The 18670-nt window shown below is 46.2% G+C and overlaps 1 protein-coding gene across 2 annotated transcripts in view; it reads right to left on the bottom strand.

Annotated features, from left to right (window-relative positions):
• The window catches only part of POLK (DNA polymerase kappa), a 179839-nt gene that overhangs the window by 40840 nt on the left and 120329 nt on the right, over positions 1–18670 (bottom strand). For both annotated transcript variants that reach the window (XM_033929299.1, XM_033929300.1), the window contains one exon: positions 5333–5499. In XM_033929299.1, the coding sequence (XP_033785190.1) occupies positions 5333–5499 (167 nt within the window). The remainder of the gene's footprint in view (positions 1–5332; positions 5500–18670) is intronic.

The following is an 18670-nucleotide window of genomic DNA, read 5'->3' as shown; positions in this document are numbered from 1 at the left end:
TCTTGCCCCGCTGACTCCCCGACAATATCGGGCCAGGAGGGAGCCCAAGTCCTCCTGGCCCTGGCGACCCCCCCCCCGCTAGTTGTTCAGGCCAGGAGGGAGCCCAAACCCTCCTGGCCACGGCGACCCCCTACCCCCACCCCGCACTACATTAAAGGCAGGAGGGATCCCAGGCCCTCCTGCCCTCGACGCAAACCCCCCTCCCCCCAACAACCGCCCCCCCCAAGAACCTCCGACCGCCCCCCCAGCCGACCCGCGACCCCCCTGGCCGACCCCCATGACACCCCCACCCCCCTTCCCCGTACCTTTGTGTAGTTGGCCGGACAGACGGGAGTCAAACCCGCCTGTCCGGCAGGCAGCCAACGACAGAATGAGGCCGGATTGGCCCATCCGTCCCAAAGCTCCGCCTACTGGTGGGACCTAAGGTGCCTGGGCCAATCAGAATAGGCCCGGGAGCCTTAGGTCCCACCTGGGGGCGGGGCCTGAGGCACATGGGCCCAACCCGACCATGTGCCCAAGGCCCCGCCCCCAGGTGGGACCTAAGGCTCCCGGGCCTATTCTGATTGGCCCAGGCGCCTTAGGCCCCGATCGTGTCAGGGGTGCCGCGGTTGGCTGGGGCAAGAGGGCTTGAGCTCCCTCTTGCCCCGATCGTGTCGGGGGTGCCGCGGTTGGCTGGGGCAAGAGGGCTTGAGCTCCCTCTTGCCCCGATCGTGTCGGGGAGTCGGGACCGCCAAGAGGAAGCAGTAGGACACCGGTAGGAGCTTCTACATGATGGGGGGGTCGGGAGGCTGTGGGGGTGCGAGCGGTCCTTCAGGGTGGGGGTGCGGGTGGGAGTGCGTGTGAGCGGTCCTTCGGGGTGGGGTGCGAGCGGTCCTGCAGGGGGGGGGGTTGAATCAGACGTCGGGGGGGGATCAGGCTTTCAGGGTGGGGACAGGACTTCAAGGGGGAGAGGAGAGTCGGGGTGGGCGAAAGGAGAGTCGGGGTGGCCAGAGGAGAATCGGGGCGGCCGAAAGGAGAGTCGGGCAGCATGCGCGGTATACGGGTGTGCGCGGTATATAAAAATTTCTGTACATAAATTTGTGTTTTTCGCGTGCTATACCCGTGTGCGCGTTTTACACGGGTGCGCGTTATCTACGTGAAAATACGGTAATTGCACAAATTAATGAGTGTAATGTAAATAAACCTATATTCATATTTTTATTGTACTCCAAAGGCAAAATATTTCCTGTTAGGCTCACCAAGCAAGTTAATATAAGTCTAATGGCATAGTAGGTATTATCGTCTGATTCACTGCTAGTATTAGTGGGGGGAAATTGTGCGTTATGACTAGAGGCGCGAACTTGTCTTGGGTACCAAAGGTGTCCACATTGTAATATTTAAGAATAAGCAATTGGTTATACTCGTACGTTGTATCGTTTTCGACTGGCTTAGATAGGCGACTGCTGGGTGCCAATGGATTACAGCAGAAATTTCACGACTCTACCAAAGAATAACCCAAAAAGAGATCCGACAGATCCAAATTATTCAAAATACAGTAGTGAAAAGCATTTATAAAGCCAAAAAATTTGACCATGTGACACCCCTTTAAAAAGATGCCCACTGGCTGCTTGTAACACACAGAATTACATTAAAAAATATTATTTCTTGCCTTCAAGGTTCAAATGCACCACTCACCCGCATTTATCGACAGACTTTTAATGCCATATACCACGGCCAGAACTCTTAGATCTATCCATCAAAATCTTCTTGTAGTTCCATCTATGCGACAAATAGTTTATGACACTACAAGGAAAACAATTTTTACTGCTGTTCCACCAACAATGTGGAATGTCCTTCTCACCAACCTTAGGCACAAAAGCTGTCATCTGAAATTTAAATCCTTTCTTTTCAAAGATGCCATTGGTACTTAAATTAGACCATCCTCATCTGAATCTTTGCAATTAACAATTCTTCCTTTCAATGCGTGCTCGCTCTCCTGCCCGCTCTTCTCTCTATTTCTATCTTTCGCGTTCTATTCCCTACCACAATCCATTTATGTTTATACCTTTTACATTCCTTTTTACTTTAATACACATCCATACCCCTTCTCTCCTACTGTGTCATGTCCCATGTGTCATGCTTGTTTGTCCTTCGCAGTTGTTTCAAAATACAATGTATGTTACCCATATTAAGTTTTTATTGTACATGTTTGTTTTTATATGAAAGTCGCTTAGGCTTTATAAGCAGTATATCAAATAAAATAAACTTGAAACTTATAACTTATTGGATTACATTGGCTGGGCTGCAAAGATGTTTGCTGTGGGCCACGAGTTTCACATGCTTGTGCTACAAGGAGAACTGTCCAGCAGTTGGCAATGGAACCCTCATGGGATGGGGTCAAACTGGACTTAGTGCTTACAAATGGGTAAAGTGTTTCTGATGTTACAGTGGGTGATCATCTGGCATCCAATGATCACTGCATGGTATGGTTTAAGATGGGTATAGAGAGGGTTCATTCAAAAGCAAAGGTTCTAGACTTTAAAAAAACTAACTTTGTTTGGATGGGGGATTACGTCAAGGAATTGTTGTCTGGATGGGAACGTCTGGAAGGAGTGGAAATGCAGTGGGCAAAACTGAAAGGAATAATTGTAGAGATGACAATCCTTTTTGTGAAGCAAGTAAGTAAAAGTAAGAGGAAAAGAAGGCTGCTTTGGTTCTCAAAAGTAGTAGCTGAGAAGGTAAGGAATAAGAGGTTAGTTTTCATAAATTACAAAAGATCACAGAAAGAGGAAGACAGTCAAAAATATCTGGGAAAGTTAAGAGAGGCTGGTCGTGTAGTCAGTAAAGCAGAGATGCAAATGGAAGAAAAAATAGCTGCACGGTAAAAAGGGGAGACATTTTTTAGATATATTAGTGATAGGAAGAAGCGCAAAAGTGGCATTGTGAGACTCAAAGGTGAAGAGGAGGAATATGTAGAAGTTGATAAAGAAAAGGCTGAATTGCTTAACAAATATTTCTGTTCTGTGTTCACAGCTGAAGCGCCGGGAGTGGGACAGCAGAAGACAAATATGAACAAGGATGGAGGAGTGGTAGACCCTGATCGATTTTCAGAGAGTTGTGTTTGTGAAGAGCTAGCTAAAATAATGGTAGACAAAGCGATAGGGCCAGATGGTGTACATCCAAGGATGTTGAAGGAACTTAGGGAAGTTCTGGTTGTTGCGCTGACTGACCTTTTCAATGAGCCTCAAGAGTCGGGAGTGGTATTGAAGGAATGGAGAAGGGCAGATGTAGTCCCTCTCCACAAATGTGGAAGTAAGGAAAAAGGAGGGAATTACAGGCTGGTATGTCTAGACTTTTTGGTAAACAAATGAATGGAAACGCTTTTAAAACAGAGAATGGTGAAGTTTCTGGAATCCTGTGGATTACAGGATTGGAGACAACATGGATTCACCAGAGGTAGGGTCATGCCAGAAAAATCTGATCAATTTCTTTGACTGGGTGACCAGAGAATTGAATAGATGGAGTGCGCTAGATGTGGTGTATTTAGATTTTAGCAAAACTTTTGACAGTGTTCCACACAGACGTCTCATAGATAAACTGAGTCCCCTCGGGATGTGTTCCAAAGTGACGAGCTGGGTGAATAACTGGTTGAGTGAAAGGTGACAGAGGGTTGTGATCAATGGAGATCGCTCTGAGAAAAGGGATGTTACTAGTGGTGTGCTTCAAGGTTCTGTTCTTGGGCCTGTTCTATTTAACATTTTTATAAACAATATTGCTGAAGGGCTGTCGGGTAAGATTTGTCTCTTTGCGGATGATACCAAAATCTATAATAGAGTAGACACCCAGGATGGTGTGAATAACATGAAGAAAGATCTGGGAAAGCTTGAAGAATGGTCTGAAATTTGGCAGCTAAAATTTATTGCTAACAAATGCAAGGTCATGCATTTGGGCTGCAAAAATACGAGAGAACAGTACAGTTTAGGGGGTGAAGAACTTATGTGCACAACAAAAGAGCAGGACTTAGGTGTGATTGTATGTGATGATCTTAAGGTGGCCAAACAGGTTGAAAAGGTGACGGCGAAAGCTAGAAGGATGCTAGGGTGCATAGGGAGAGACATGACCAGAATTGATGTCCCTGTATAACACTTTGCTGAGATCTCATTTAGAATATTATGTACAATTCTGGAGGCTGCACCTTCAAAAAGATATCAAAAAGATTGGAGACGGTCCAGAGGAAGGCTACTAAAATGGTGTGTAATCTTGGTCATAAAGCGTATGGGGACAGACTTAAAGATCTCAATCTGTATACTTTGGAGGAAAGATGGGAGACGGGAGATATGATAGAGACGTTTAAATACCTACATGATGTAAATGCACATGAATCAAGTCTCTCATTAGAAAGGAAGCTCTGGAATGAGAGGGCATAGGATGAAGGTAAGAGGTGATAGGCTCAGGAGTAATCTAAGGAAATACTTTTTTTTACATAAAGGGTGGTAGATGCGTGGAACAGTCTCCCAGAAGAGGTGGTGGAGACAGAGACTGTGTCTGAATTCAAGAAAGCCTGGGATAGACACATGGGTTCTCTTAGAGAGAGGAAGAGATAATGGTTACTGCGGATGGGATGTTCCTGAAGTATTTAGGTAACTGACCTGTACAATCTTAGTCCACAATATCTGATCTCTAGAGCTGTTTATCACTAGCCCTTAACTTTGTTAATTCTACTCAATCTGTAGCATCTTTTAATCATTGTAAACCGCATAGAACTTCACGGTTCTGCGGTATATAAACCGTTATTATTTTTATTTGGCCTTTATCTGCCATCATGTTTCTATGTTTGTATCTTATTCAGAATACTCTGCACTCTTGTTCTATCTGATAGAAGTCTACAAAATAAGGAGATTCTTTTCTTGTACCTCACTCACTGATATAAAAAGAATCTCTGTCTCTTTCAAGACAAATTTTTAATCTGGACTCAGATACATAGTAGGTTTAGTTTACACTGTTCTTAATAGACTATGGAAGCTCTGCTTAAAACATTACTTTATTTTCACTAAAAAGTCCATTAATTTAGTTAACGTCTTTCAAGCTAGTTGCTGTGGTGCACATTATTACTTTCTCACAACACACATTACTAGAAAGTGTAGAAGTACCTTAATCTTTTTAAATTCAACAAGCACTGTCCAATGTACTTCTTTTGAGAGGGATTATGGCAATAAAAAAAGGAGATTAAAAAGTGGAGGCTCATGGATTTTGCAACTATTTATAATTATATATTCTGTGTAAATATTAATTTTACCAAGACAGTTAAGAACAATATTTAAAAAGGGAGTAAAGATATGGAAAGAAAGCTTACTTTTCTATGTGTGTTGAGCCCAAGCCAAGTGAGATATTTAAGAAATTATGCCATGAGCTTTCAGAAAAAAGAAGAGTCAGCAGTACTCTCTGCTGGTAAATTTCTGTACAAGTAGTAATTCCAAGAGCTTTTAACATTTTTTCTGTGACTCTTCCTATACCAGGAACCTAGAAAAAAAAGTGCAATTTATTCTTTACAGTAAAAGATATGACTCATTTAATTAAATTTCATGTTGAGGAACCTGAATGTGTTTGGTGTCACAATTATTTAGTTCCTGTTGCACAGTAGATATCATTGTATAATTTAAAAAGATATTTTGAAATAGTGGTGTAGCTTGAAATGATTTTTCAGGAGGGGCCCAAGGTTAATATGAGTAAGCCTAGACAAATACAGCCTGATTTTACAATAGAATGCCTGTGTGAAAAGTCCAATAAAAAGGGCCTATTTGAAGCCTGTGCTAAAAAGGAAATACAGCATATTTCTGTCTGCATAAAAAAACACCCAGATCATGACCAGTCTGCATGAAAATGCTAATGAACCTGTTCCAGACCAGATGTAAATACAGTATGTGGCATGAACTCACATAGATACACTGCAACTCTGTTCCTGCTTTGCCCAAATGCCTACACATGGTGCATGTAGGTCAAAAGGTGCTTTCAAAGCCCTATATACAACTCACACACACATATGCGCCAGCTCTATGGGTGCTGTAGGTGCCCAAGCAGCCCCAATATTTTGAATCTCATGTGATCAGGGCAGTATGCGGTCAGGGAATCTCTTCCCCTTCTGTTCCTCTCTGTCCCTTCCCTCCACCTTCCCAACCTCCTTTCAATCTTCTTTTTCAAAGGGGCCCTATTACAGCAGCCATTCTTACAAGCTGCTGGCACTGCCCCGAAGCTTTCCCTCTGCCGTGATCTGCCCACATGGAAGCAGTAAGTTATGGCAGAGGAGGGAAAGCTTTGGGGTAGCGCCACCAACATGTGAAAATGGCTGCCGTGCTGGGGCCCCCATGAAAAAGAAGACTGAAAGGAGACCAGGAAGGTGAGGGGAAGGGAGTGAGAGTGACAGAAGGGGAAGAGATGCCCAGACAGTGGGGACCCCTGGAGCTGTTTTAAGTTAGCTCAGGGATAGGGGTGTGGAGGGATGAGAGCACAGAGAAACACAGATGGGGGAGGGAAGGAGAGAGAGATGCCAGACCATGGAAGGGGAGAGAGAGGGAGGAGATGGTGCAAAGGGATGGAGGGGAAGGGAAGAGAGAGGAAGATGGTGCACAGGGATGGAGGGCAAGAGGAGAGAGAGGGAGAAGATGGTGGACAGGGATGGAGGGGAAGAAGAAAGAGAGAGAAGAAATGCTTCTTATGGATAGATGGGAATAAGGGAGAAGAAAGAGGGAGGAGATGGTACACATGGATAGATGGGAAGGGAAGATATGGAAAAGTAGATTTTGAGAGGAAAGTAGAAAAATGGAAGAAAATTAAATGTTAAAAGTTAATGCCAAAGATGGATGCAGCACAGAAAGTGAAGGAGAAAAAAAAAACCAGCAAATGGAAAAGGCGGCCCTGGAAACCCAATTAAGAGCACAGATAGAAGGAAGTGCAACCAGAGACTGGGAAAAGAATGTATAAATTGGAATGTTTTAGTTTATAGTCCTATATTTGCAGAGGTTATCTGTGTTCTACATGTGTGACCAAGGCCAGGTATTCTGGTAGGAATGAATGTTGTGAAGCAGACAGTGTAGCTTAATTTTGTGGTTAAGCATTATGTATTGTTAATAAGATTATATTGTATATGTACATATGAAAAATGAATGGAAAAAATGGCATTACAGTTAGTACTGTTATTATGGGGACAGGGTCAGAGGCGGAGCTTGGGTAGGGTCTGGGGTGGGGCTTTTGAGCACTCTCAATCATTTTGAAAAGTTGGATCCTATGCCCACACATATACATTATCCCTCCCAAATCCACACAAATGCGCCCTTACATAATCCTATCATGCCTAATCTGAAGAAGGGCTACCTTCAAAAGCTAATCAAAAAATGCATTGCTAGTCCAATAAAAAAAAGGTGTCACCTTATCTCCTTTATGTTTTGTTGTGTTTTATTTCTATATAGATCAATGGTTCCCAACCCTATCCTGGGGGACCACCAGTTAGTTGGGTTTTCGGGATAGCCCTAATGAATATGCATGAAAGAGATTTGCATATAATGGAGATGACAGGCATGCAAATCTTCCCCATGCACATTCATTAGGGCTGTGTGATCCCCCAGGATAGGGTTGGGAACCACTGATAAAGAAACATTAGGTTCTTACCTTGATAATCTTCTTTCTTGTAGATGTGTCTAGTAGTCCTGAACGCTAGAGTTATGCATCTGAACAAGAGAATGACACCGTGACCCGTTACCGCGGCTAGCTGCGGCTAACCACAATAAACCCACAGGAATGGGTAGAATTTATATCTGATCACCGCTGGTGCAGGAACAAAGCTTTTTGCTAATGCATGAAGCAGTAAACGGCTTTGTTCCCACAGTAACCTCATCCACCACAGATCCTCAATATTCCACCATCCTGAGTCCAGTGGTTTCAGGCCCTACCCTCCCTCGCTCGTGGATCCGGCAGCTCCAGCCCACCTCCCCTCACTTGTGGGTCTGGCAGTTCCATCCCATCCACCCTCGTTCACGGGTCTGGCAGCTCCAGATGATCCCCCCCATTGCTCGCAGGTCCAACGGCTCCAGCTGGCTTCCCTCCCTCCCTGCTGCTGGCACACACCTTGAAGAGCGATCTGATCTCTACAAAGGCTTGCTCGGCAGTGATCGCGGCCTTTCCTCTGCTGGGCTCCTTCTTATGATGCAAATAGCACAGTTACTTACCATAACAGGTGTTATGCAGATTAGCTCTAGCCCCAAATGAGACGCTCCTTTATGAACCCTTGAAAAAGCCCTCCCGTCGGGGCATGCTAAAGACACTGCATTAAAAGGATAAGTAAAAAAGAAACTTTTGCTATTGTTTAGTCTTTATTTTTTGAAATATGATAGAAAGTAATACAGCGGTAAGCAAATAAGCTACATTTAATAAGGGGGCTATGAAATGAGTCCAAGCTGGAGAGTCTCACATTCTTATGTGGATGGTATTGAAGGCTCTTTTGCCATCCTGCAACTGAACCCAAGCCAGTGAGGTGTGCAGTTGTCATAATTTGAGAGACTCCCTAGGAGGATGAGGCATTTCCAGTTCTTCCAGATACTCCTTAGAGTATTTTGAGTCAGATTCTAAAGATATGTTAAGATCCTTATTCATTTTGCATAGATACTTGGTAAAGGATACCGGGTCTGAAGAGGTATGACCTTGTTGAGAAGAAAGTGATCGAGGGTCATTGGGGTGGGCAGACTAGATGGGCCACTTCTGGAATGTGATAAATGTCGAGGCGTCCTCAGCCTGTGCCTCGAAAAGGGCAACGCCTTATGTGAAGAGGTAGGACTGGAAGTCAGAGAATGAGGTTGAGATAACAAAAAGGACTTAGCTCCTTGTAACGAGGTATCTCGAGGCACTCTTAAGGACTCGACTCCTTGTATAGAGTGACCAGGTTGAGCTTGAGGCACTGCCAAGGACTTGACTCCTTGTAATACTGCTGAGTGCTCAGGCTGGACTGCAGGAAGCAGAGTCGAGGCAGGAGTCAATTTGTCAAGCATGTTACCAAACTCCTGCTGCAGAATAGTCTCCAACATATTCTGCAAAACCGGCACCGAGACCATTGAATCTGCTACATTTGGTGTGGCTATAGTCTCCAAGGAAAATGACCTTGAATAAGAAAGATGTCTCGATTTTGAGACACATTTTTTGGGGAGCTTCAAAACCACCGGTTCTAAAGGTGGCATGTCCGGAGGTAGAGGCGCTGATAAAGGACCGCATCATTGATCACCTTGACAGACACAGTCTGATGAGGACCAGCCAGCATGGTTTCAGCAAAGGCAGATCTTGTTTGACGAACTTGCTGCACTTCTTTGAGGGAGTAAACAGGCAGATAGACAAGGGCGACCCAGTCGACATTGTATATCTGGATTTTCAGAAGGCGTTCAACAAGGTTCCACAAGAACGACTACTTCGGAAAATTGCGAGCCATGGAATTGAGGGTGAAATACTCATATGGATTATAAACTGGCTGGAGCATAGGAAACAGAGAGTGGGGGTAAATGGACAATACTCGGACTGGAAGAACGTCACTAATGGGGTGCTGTAGGGCTCAGTGCTTGGACCCATGCTCTTCAAAATTTTTATAAACAATTTGGACACTGGTACGACGAGTGAGGTGATTAACTTTGTGTACGATACAAAGTTATTCAGAGTAGTGAAGACACAGGGGGATTGTGAAGATCTGCAACATGACATAATCAAGCTTGAGAAATGGGCATCGACATGGCAAATGAGGTTCAACGTGGATAAGTGTAAAGTGATGTATGTTGTTACAAAAATCTCATGCACGAATACAGGATGTCCGGGGCGGGTACTTGGAGAGACCTCCCATGAAAGGGATTTGGGAGTTCTGATCGACAAGTCGATGAAGCTGTCCGTGCAATGCGCGGCAGCAGTGAAAAGGGCAAACAGAATGCTAGGAATGATAAAGGGGATCATGAACAGATCTGAGAAGGTTATTATGCCGCTGTACCAGGCCATGGTGTGCCCTCACCTGGAGTACTGCGTCCAGCACTGGTCGCCATACATGAAGGACATGGTACTACTCAAAAGGGTCCAGAAAAGAGCGACAAAAATGGTTAAGGGGTTGGAGGAGTTGCCATACAGTGAGAGATTGGAGAAACTGGGCCTTTTCTCCCTTGAAAAGAGGAGACTGAGAGGAGACATGATCAAAATATTTAAAATACTGAAGGGAATAGACTTAGCAGATAAAGACAGATTGCTCACCCTCACCAAGGTAGGAAGAATGAGAGGGCACTCTCTAAAGTTGAAAGGGGATAGATTCTGTACAAACGTAAGGAAGTTCTTCTTCACCCAGAGAGTGGTAGGTTCCTGAACGCTCTTTCGGAGTCTGTTATAGGGGAAAACACCCTCCAGGGATTCAAGACAAAGTTGGACAAGTTCCTGTTAAACTGGAACGCACGCAGGTGAGGCTGGACTCATTTAAAGCACTGGTCTTTGACCTGGGGGCCACCATGTGATTGGACTGCTGGGCACGATGGACCACTGGTCTGACCCAGCAGCGGCAGTTCTTATGTTCTTATCTTTTGTGAACCCATTTAATCAGAAAGAATATTTCCTTCAACGTTTAACGGATTGTAGAAGTGATTTTGTAGGACATTAGGGTGGGCAGACTGGATGGGCCGTGGCCCTTATCTGCCGTTTATTTCTATGTTTCTATATTATAAAATGTCCTTGCCAAATGATTTATGTGGGAAAAACAACAAGACAGTTTAAAATTCGTATGACAGAACACAAATCTTGTTTACATTTGTAAAAGAAAGAAGCTCCATTGGTAGCCCACTGTTTACAACATCAACACATGTTCAATCAATTACAGTGTCAAGTAATACAGGAATCTATAAGAGGGGGGTATTACAGACTGAACAACGGTGGATTCACCGACTTCAAAGCAAACTGAAGGGTTTAAACATAGCAATAAACTGGCAAACATTTTTTTAACCAAGCTTTCCTTAACTGAATTCTATAATCAATAAGTTATAATAATAAGATCTAATGTGTATTTTCATGGAAAATTAATTCTCAATAGATTGAAAACTAAAGATGAAGCATATTAATTCATGTTCAATATAAAATTAATTTGATGCGGGCTCCCTAGGAAGTAGATGCCAAAAATCCAATGTTCCTAAATGAAATTTAAAATTAAGTAAAAAGTTCATGATAAAGGACAATTTATGCAATTTGCCTTTAAAAATAATTTATTGATAATCCGTGATAACATCAGGAGCTAATAAAGTTAGTTGTTATAGATAGGTCTGCTTCCGGGATCACATGACGCAGGATGTTAAAACCCTTCCGCAGTCATCATAAAAAGCTGTTTCATAAATAAAAACAAATTGTTATAATAATGGCGATAATAGAAAGTGTATAATGTTGGGAGTCAGTCCAATTAAAATCTTTTTTATATGAAAACTAATGTAATGAATAAGCACAGAATACGTAATCACGTTGAAAGTCAGTGACGTCATTATCTACCAATTACAGAGCAACTTTTTAAATATAAAAAAAACCCAACGCCATCATTTCATAACGTTCCTGAAATCACAGGCCCACGATCCGCTAGAGCAGGGGTAGGGAACTCCGGTCCTCGAGAGCCATATTCCAGTCAGATTTTCAGGATTTCCCCAATGAATATGCATTGAAAGCAGTGCATGCAAATAGATCTAAAATAGATATTCTTAGGGAAATCCTGAAAACCCGACTGGAATACGGCTCTCGAGGACCTGAGTTCCCTACCCCTGCGCTAGAGAATGCCAAAGTGTTAAAAGATAACTTATAACAGTAAGTATTGCTAGCTCTTTAGCTGACAATGAAGCAAATGTTTTAGATTATAAGGAATGTGAGTAGTAAAGAAATGGTGTATAATATAAACACAATGGTACAGACTAATAGCGTTTTTAGCTTAGAACATAAAGCACAGTTACTTACCGTAACAGGTGTTATCCAGGGACAGCAGGCATATATTCTCACATGTGGGTGACGTCATCTACGGAGCCCCGATGCGGACAGCTTTTTCAAGCAAACTTGATTGAAGATTTAAAGTTTGCTCTGCTGTTCCACGCATGCGTGCCTTCCTGCTCCACTAGAGGGCGCATCTCCCCCTCGTGGTCTCCAGTTCCCTTAACCAGCAAAGAAGCCAACCTCGGGGAGGCGGACGAGTTGTGAGAATATATGCCTGCTGTCCCTGGATAACACCTGTTACGGTAAGTAACTGTGCTTTATCCGAGGACAAGCAGGCATGATATTCTCACATGTGGGTGACCTCCAAGCTAACTGAAAAGGGGTGGAGGGAAGTTGGCAATTTAAGCAAATAGATTACGCAATACCGATTGGCCGAACCGGCCATCGCTTCTGGACAATGTATCCAGGCAGTAGTGGGAGGTGAAAGTATGAACTGAAGACCACGTGGCAGCCTTGCAGATTTCCTCAATGGGTGTGGACCGGAGGAAGGCTACGGAGGCTGCCATTGCTCGGACTTTATGTCCCTTTACTCGACCATGCAGCGCGAGACCAGCCTGAGCGTAGCAAAAAGAAATACAAGCAGCCAACCAGTTGGACAAGGTGTGCTTGGAAACTGGGCGACCCAGCCGATTAGGGTCGAAGGACAAAAACAATTGTGGGACTGTCCGATGAGACTGAGTGCGTTGGAGGTAAAAGGCCAACGCTCTCTTACAGTCAAGCGTGTGTAGCGCCGTCTCTCCGGGGTGAGAGTGGGGCTTGGGGAAAAATACTGGCAAGACGATGGACTGGTTGAGATGAAAATCAGACACCACTTTAGGCAAGAACTTAGGGTTAGTGCGGAGGACCACCTTGTCATGATGGAATACCGTGAAAGGTGGGTCCGCCACCAGCGCCTGTAGCTCGCTAACTCGCCGAGCGGAAGTGAGTGCGAGCAGGAAGATCACCTTCCACGTGAGGAATTTCAGATGGCATTTGTCTAATGGCTCAAAGGGGGGTTTCATGAGTTGAACCAGGACCACATTAAGATCCCAAACCACCGGGGGAGGTTTGAGAGGAGGGTGGACATTCAAAAGACCTTTCATGAAACGAGAAACTAGGGGATGGAGTGAAAGGGCTTTTCCTTCCAGGGGTTGATGGAAGGCAGCAATTGCACTAAGATGTACCCGAATGGAGTTGGTCTTCAGGCCGGAGTGAGAAAGATGGAGGAAATACTCCAGGACCAAGGGGACCGGGACCGACACCGGGTCCTGGTTGTGCGAGGAGCACCAGGACGAGAATCTGGTCCACTTTTGGGAATAGCAGGTTTTAGTCGAGGCCTTCCTCGAGGCTTCCAGTATTTCCTTGACTGATTGCGACATAGGGGGAGAAGTCAGGGGGAGAGAAACCAAGCATTCAGATGAAGAGACTGAAGATTTGGATGCAACAGTGAGCCCTGGCTCTGCGATAGCAGAGAAGGAAACAGAGGCAGAGGCAGTGGATCTCTGGTACTGAGTTGAAGTAGAAGGGAAAACCAAGGCTGGCGTGGCCACCGAGGAGCAATCAAGATCATAGTGGCTCGCACTGGTTTGAGATGGACCAGCGTCCGCAGAATCAGAGGAAAAGGCGGAAATGCGTATAGAAACCTTCCCTCCCAATCTAGGAGGAAGGTGTCGGCCTCGAGGCGGTCCGAGGAGTACATCCGGGAGCAGAATTGAGGGAGTTTGTGGTTGAGGGGGGAGGCGAACAGATCTATCTGAGGAGTCCCCCACTTCTCGAACACCTGTCGTAAGGTTTGAGCGTGCAGCGACCACTCGTGTGGCTGGAGGAGGCGGCTGAGTCTGTCTGCCAGGCAGTTCCGCTCTCCTTGTATGTACACCGCTCGAAGGAAGATGTTGTTGGAGATCGCCCACTTCCAGAGACGCAGGGCTTCCTGACAGAGGGCCCGAGACCCTGTCCCCCCTTGTTTGTTTACGTAGTACATTGCTACCTGGTTGTCGGTTCGGACGAGAACCACCCGGTCGTGGAGCAGATGTTGAAAAGCCACAGCGGCGAGATAGATGGCTCGAAGCTCCAGCACGTTGATGTGGCAGCGGCGGTCCTCTGTTGACCACATCCCCTGAGTGCGTAGGCCATCCAGGTGAGCTCCCCAAGCGTACTCCGACGAATCCGTGGTGAGTACCTTACTGTGTGGAGGGGCGAGAAAAAGTAAACCTTTGGATAGATTTGAAGAGTCGGCCCACCAGAGGAGCGATCGTTGCAAGGAAGGAGTCACTGTCATGGGACGGTCGATTGGATCCTGGTCCTGACGCCATTGGGAGGCCAGGGTCCATTGAGGAATCCTCAGGTGGAGGCGGGCGAAGGGTATGACGTGGACGGTAGAGGCCATGTGGCCCAGTAGAGTCATCATCTGCCGAGCTGATACCGAGGTCAGCAGCGAAATCCTTCAACTCAGACTTACTAACGCCTCTTGACATGGAGGGGGAAGGAAGGAGCGGAGTCGAATCGTATCCAGCACGGCTCCGATGAACTGTAAGGACTGAGAGGGGCGCAGCTGGGATTTTAGGAAGTTTACCTCGAACCCCAGACCTTGAAGGTAAATAATAGTCTGTCGGGTCGCTGAGATAACCCACTCCCTGGACGGGGCTTTGATCAGCCAGTCGTCCAGTTAGGGGAATACCTGGAAGCCCTGCGCGCGTAAGGCAGCTGCGACCACCACAAGGCACTTCGTGAAGACTCGGGGTGACGACGCCAGGTCAAAGGGGAGGACTCGGTATTGTAGGTGCAGGTCCCCCACCTGGAAGTGCAGGTACTTGCGGTGAGCGGGGTGCACTGGAATATGTGTGTAGGCTTCCTTCAGATCGAGGGAGCAGAGCCAATCGCCCTCGTCGATGAGAGGGTAGAGAATCGGTAGGGAAAGCATCCGGAACTTTTCCCGCACCAGAAATTTGTTGAGTCGCCTCAAGTCTAGAATTGGGCGCAGGTCTCCCGTCTTCTTTGGTACCAGGAAGTAACGGGAGTAGAACCCTTTCCCCCGTTGGTCGGGGGGAACCACCTCCACTGCCCGTAGGCGAAGCAGTTCTCGAGCTTCTGAGAGAAGGAGGGGTAACTGAGTTCGGTTGGGAGGGCACGCCCTTGGAGGATTGTCTGGAGGGTTTTCCCGAAAGTTGAGAGAGTATCCTGATGAGATCACGCCAAGGACCCATGCGTCCGACGTGACTTGTTCCCAGCGCGGGTAGAAGGCTCTGAGGCGTCCCCCGATGGGAAGGAGGCCTGGGGCTGTGGCGGAAGGGGCCAGCCCCCATCCGCTTATCCCGTCAAAAGGACGGGGATGGTTTGGCGGTCGCAGGTGGCTGGGACTTGGGCGGAGCCCGATGGTAAGCTTGCGGGCATCTGGGTGGAGGCCTTGAGAAGGCAGGGGTAGACTTTTGAGGGTAGCGGCGAGGAGGGGCCCTGAACGGCCTGGACGCTGGCGGTTTTGTTTTTTGCCGAACGAGGGAGGCAATCGAGCGTTCGTGCTCCGAAAGGCGTTTTGTAGCTGCCTCGATAGTGTCATCAAACAGTTCTTTGCCCACGCAGGGGAGGTTAGCCAACCGGTCCTGTAAATTGGGGTCCATGTCGATGAGGCGTAACCAGGCTAGGCGGCGCATGGCGATAGCAAAGGCTGCCACTCTGGAGGAAAGTTCTAAGCCATCATAGGCCACGTGAAATAAATGGAGGCATAGGTTGGAGAAGACCTCCAGGAGCAGGTTAAAGGCTCCTTGGCGTGAGGCCGGCAGGTCGGTCGCAAAGGCTCCCAACAGTCCAATGAGATGTTTCAAGTAGGACGTGAAGGTGAAAGTGTAACTTTGTACCCTAGAGGCCTTCATAGAGTTCTGGTACAGTCTTCTGCTGAACTTGTCCAGGGTCCGACCCTCTCGACCTGGGGGGACCGCCGCTGAGACCCGGGAGGGGTGAGCCTTTTTCAGGGAAGATTCTTCCAACAGCGACTGGTGGGAGAGCTGTGGTTGCTCAAAACCTTGGTATGGTACTGTACGGTACTTGGACTCCATTTTGGAGGGGACAGCTGTTACCATATAAGGGGTCTCCAGATTCCTGAAGAAAGCCTGTTGGAGTACCGGATTGGGTGGTAAGTGAAGGGACTCTCTGGGCGGCGACGGTAAATCTAGTTCCGCCAGGTACTCTTTAGAGTATCTTGAGTCGGACTGGAGGTCTAAGTCCAGAGCGTGGCCCATGTCCTGGACAAAGCGAGTGAAGGAGGGGCGAGACGTTCCCGGGGCCCCGTGTGGGGACGGTGAACGAGACCTCCGTCGGGCGGAGAAGGACGGGGAGGCTTCCCTCGAGTATCGAGGTTCATGCTCTGACCCGCGCTCCGAGACCGGGGAAACACTGTGGCAGTGTTCCGGGGTCGAGGACCTACGTCGTCTCGAGGAGCCCCTCTGAGACGATGCCGGGGTATGTGGTACCGATCGATGTCGAATCGGTGACCTCGACCCGGACTCCCTCGGCGAAAGCCTGGGACCTCGGCCCGGAGCCCCAACTGTCTTCTAGGCTCAGCGGAAAAATTTGAACTGGAGACCACGAGGGGGAGATGTGCCCTCTAGTGGAGCAGGAAGGCACGCATGCGTGGAACAGCAGAGCAAACTTTAAATCTTCAATCAAGTTTGTTTGAAAAAGCTGTCCGCATCGGGGCTCCGTAGATGACGTCACCCACATGTGAGAATATCATGCCTGCTTGTCCTGGGATAATATATTTCATCTTAATTCAATTCAACTCAAATCATGTTAATAAAATTCATAAAGTTTAATATATTTCGTTACAGTCCCTGTTCCTTCCTAGCTGACTGCATTCCTTTCTTCTTTTTTGTTGTCTTGTTACAGTATTAGCGTTCAAGTTTACAGCTATAATTCTCCTGAAGAAGTTCGACATAGAGTGAAACGGAGACACTCAGTAGAGCATTTGAGCACTTTAAAGAGCACTTGAGCACTTTCAAGTCAACACTTGAGCACTGCGAGGCTTGAGGACTGCGAGGCTCTGGTTTAACCTACACATAACAGCTTTTCATCAATTGCCCCATATTTGATGCTGAAGAAACAAAAGTTAAGTACAAAAGTTAAACCAACTGCATGCATGTTTTAACACTGTTTACTAACGTTATTATAATGAAATTTAAATATTTATAAGTAAAACAATAGTTTGAATTAACAAGCAAGGAGAGCTCAAGGGACCAATGAAAACTTGCATTAAGGCTATATAGACAGGACAAGTTCCAATATCTAAAACAGCTGCAGGCACTTGAGGTATCCCCTCTCCAAACTAATAGATATATAAAAATAGTATCATATTGACTATTAGAAGGAGGAATACTTTCATGCCAAGTCCATCTACTCTTTGGAGTAATTAGTCAGAGACTTTTTTAATTTGGGAATTAGAACACAGCTACCGCCAGCTTGCCTCTGTAAGATAGATGTGGCCTGTTGCCGTGTTGAACAGGATACCCAGAAATTCTAGAGGCTGCGTGTACATCAGACTGCTTTGTCCGGAGCTCACAATACAACCAAGGCCTTCCAGAATGGGGATCACCAGATCTACTGTATGGCGACCCTCGGTTAACGAGGGAGCTCTTATCAGGCAGCATCTAAGTAAGTGTGAACTGGCAGACCCATGTTCTGTAAATAAGCAGCTACTACCTGCGTTACCTCGGAGAAGGCACGGAGAGCCGAGAACTGTTTGTTTGGCTTTTTTTGTTGTTTGTTTTTAAACATGCAACTGCAAGCATGCACGAAGTGGCTGGAAACCTCGGCATGTGAATGTAAGTTTCTGTGAAATCCAGAGGTGAGGAACTTTCCCAGGGCCACCTTGCGAAAGCGTGGACCCATGAGAGCCGCATTTACATGCTGGAGATCCAGGACAGACCCTCAAGCATCAGAGCCTTTTCTTTTCGAATGAAGAAGAATGTAGAATATCTTCCAGAGCCTGAGTAATCAAGATGAATTCCACAAATATGCCTTAAAGTCTGTAAAGGCATCCAGCTCCTGGGACGCAGAGTCAACGGAGAGGCTAAGCTTTGCACTGCTGCCACTCCTGGCTGCGCCACACAACATGTGATGCAAAAACACTCCAAAAGTACCCAATTTTTGAAATCCTGGCAAGAATTCACATTAGGAGAGCCCAAGGACTCTATCCCAACACGTTTGGAGGCAAAAATTGCAGTTTTGGAGAAGCAGGTAACTTGTGAAAAAAAAGATTGCTAAAAATCCAAGATGGCCATGCTAAGAGCATACTGAAATAGAGCAGAGTCAGAGAGAAAATCCAGATTGGATTCCTTCTGCAGATAGCACCCGACCATTGGGAAAATACCCACTTGATATCATATAAGAAGTACTTATGTCTATGGATCTTGCATGCACATAGGGGAGGGTGGAAGGGGTAGAGTGGAGGGGGAGAAAAGTTAAAACTCATCAGTAGAATATTATCTGTATTAGTTCTGTTCTACTGATGGTTGTATACTTGTGTGTCTGGTTCAATAAACATATTTTACTAAAAGTAAACTAACACAGTTACCACACCGTTTTCCACAAGAAGTTAAATCATGATAACTACACCATGTGAGGAAAAAGTCCCCATCAAGACAATTCCACAATAACTTTTTATTTAAAAAAAAAATCAATTGGCACAATTTTTGCTCATAAGCTT

The sequence above is a fragment of the Geotrypetes seraphini genome, chromosome 1 (assembly GCF_902459505.1).
Source record: "Geotrypetes seraphini chromosome 1, aGeoSer1.1, whole genome shotgun sequence".
Taxonomy (NCBI): Eukaryota; Metazoa; Chordata; class Amphibia; order Gymnophiona; family Dermophiidae; genus Geotrypetes; species Geotrypetes seraphini.
This window is presented reverse-complemented; position numbering and strand designations above follow the sequence as displayed.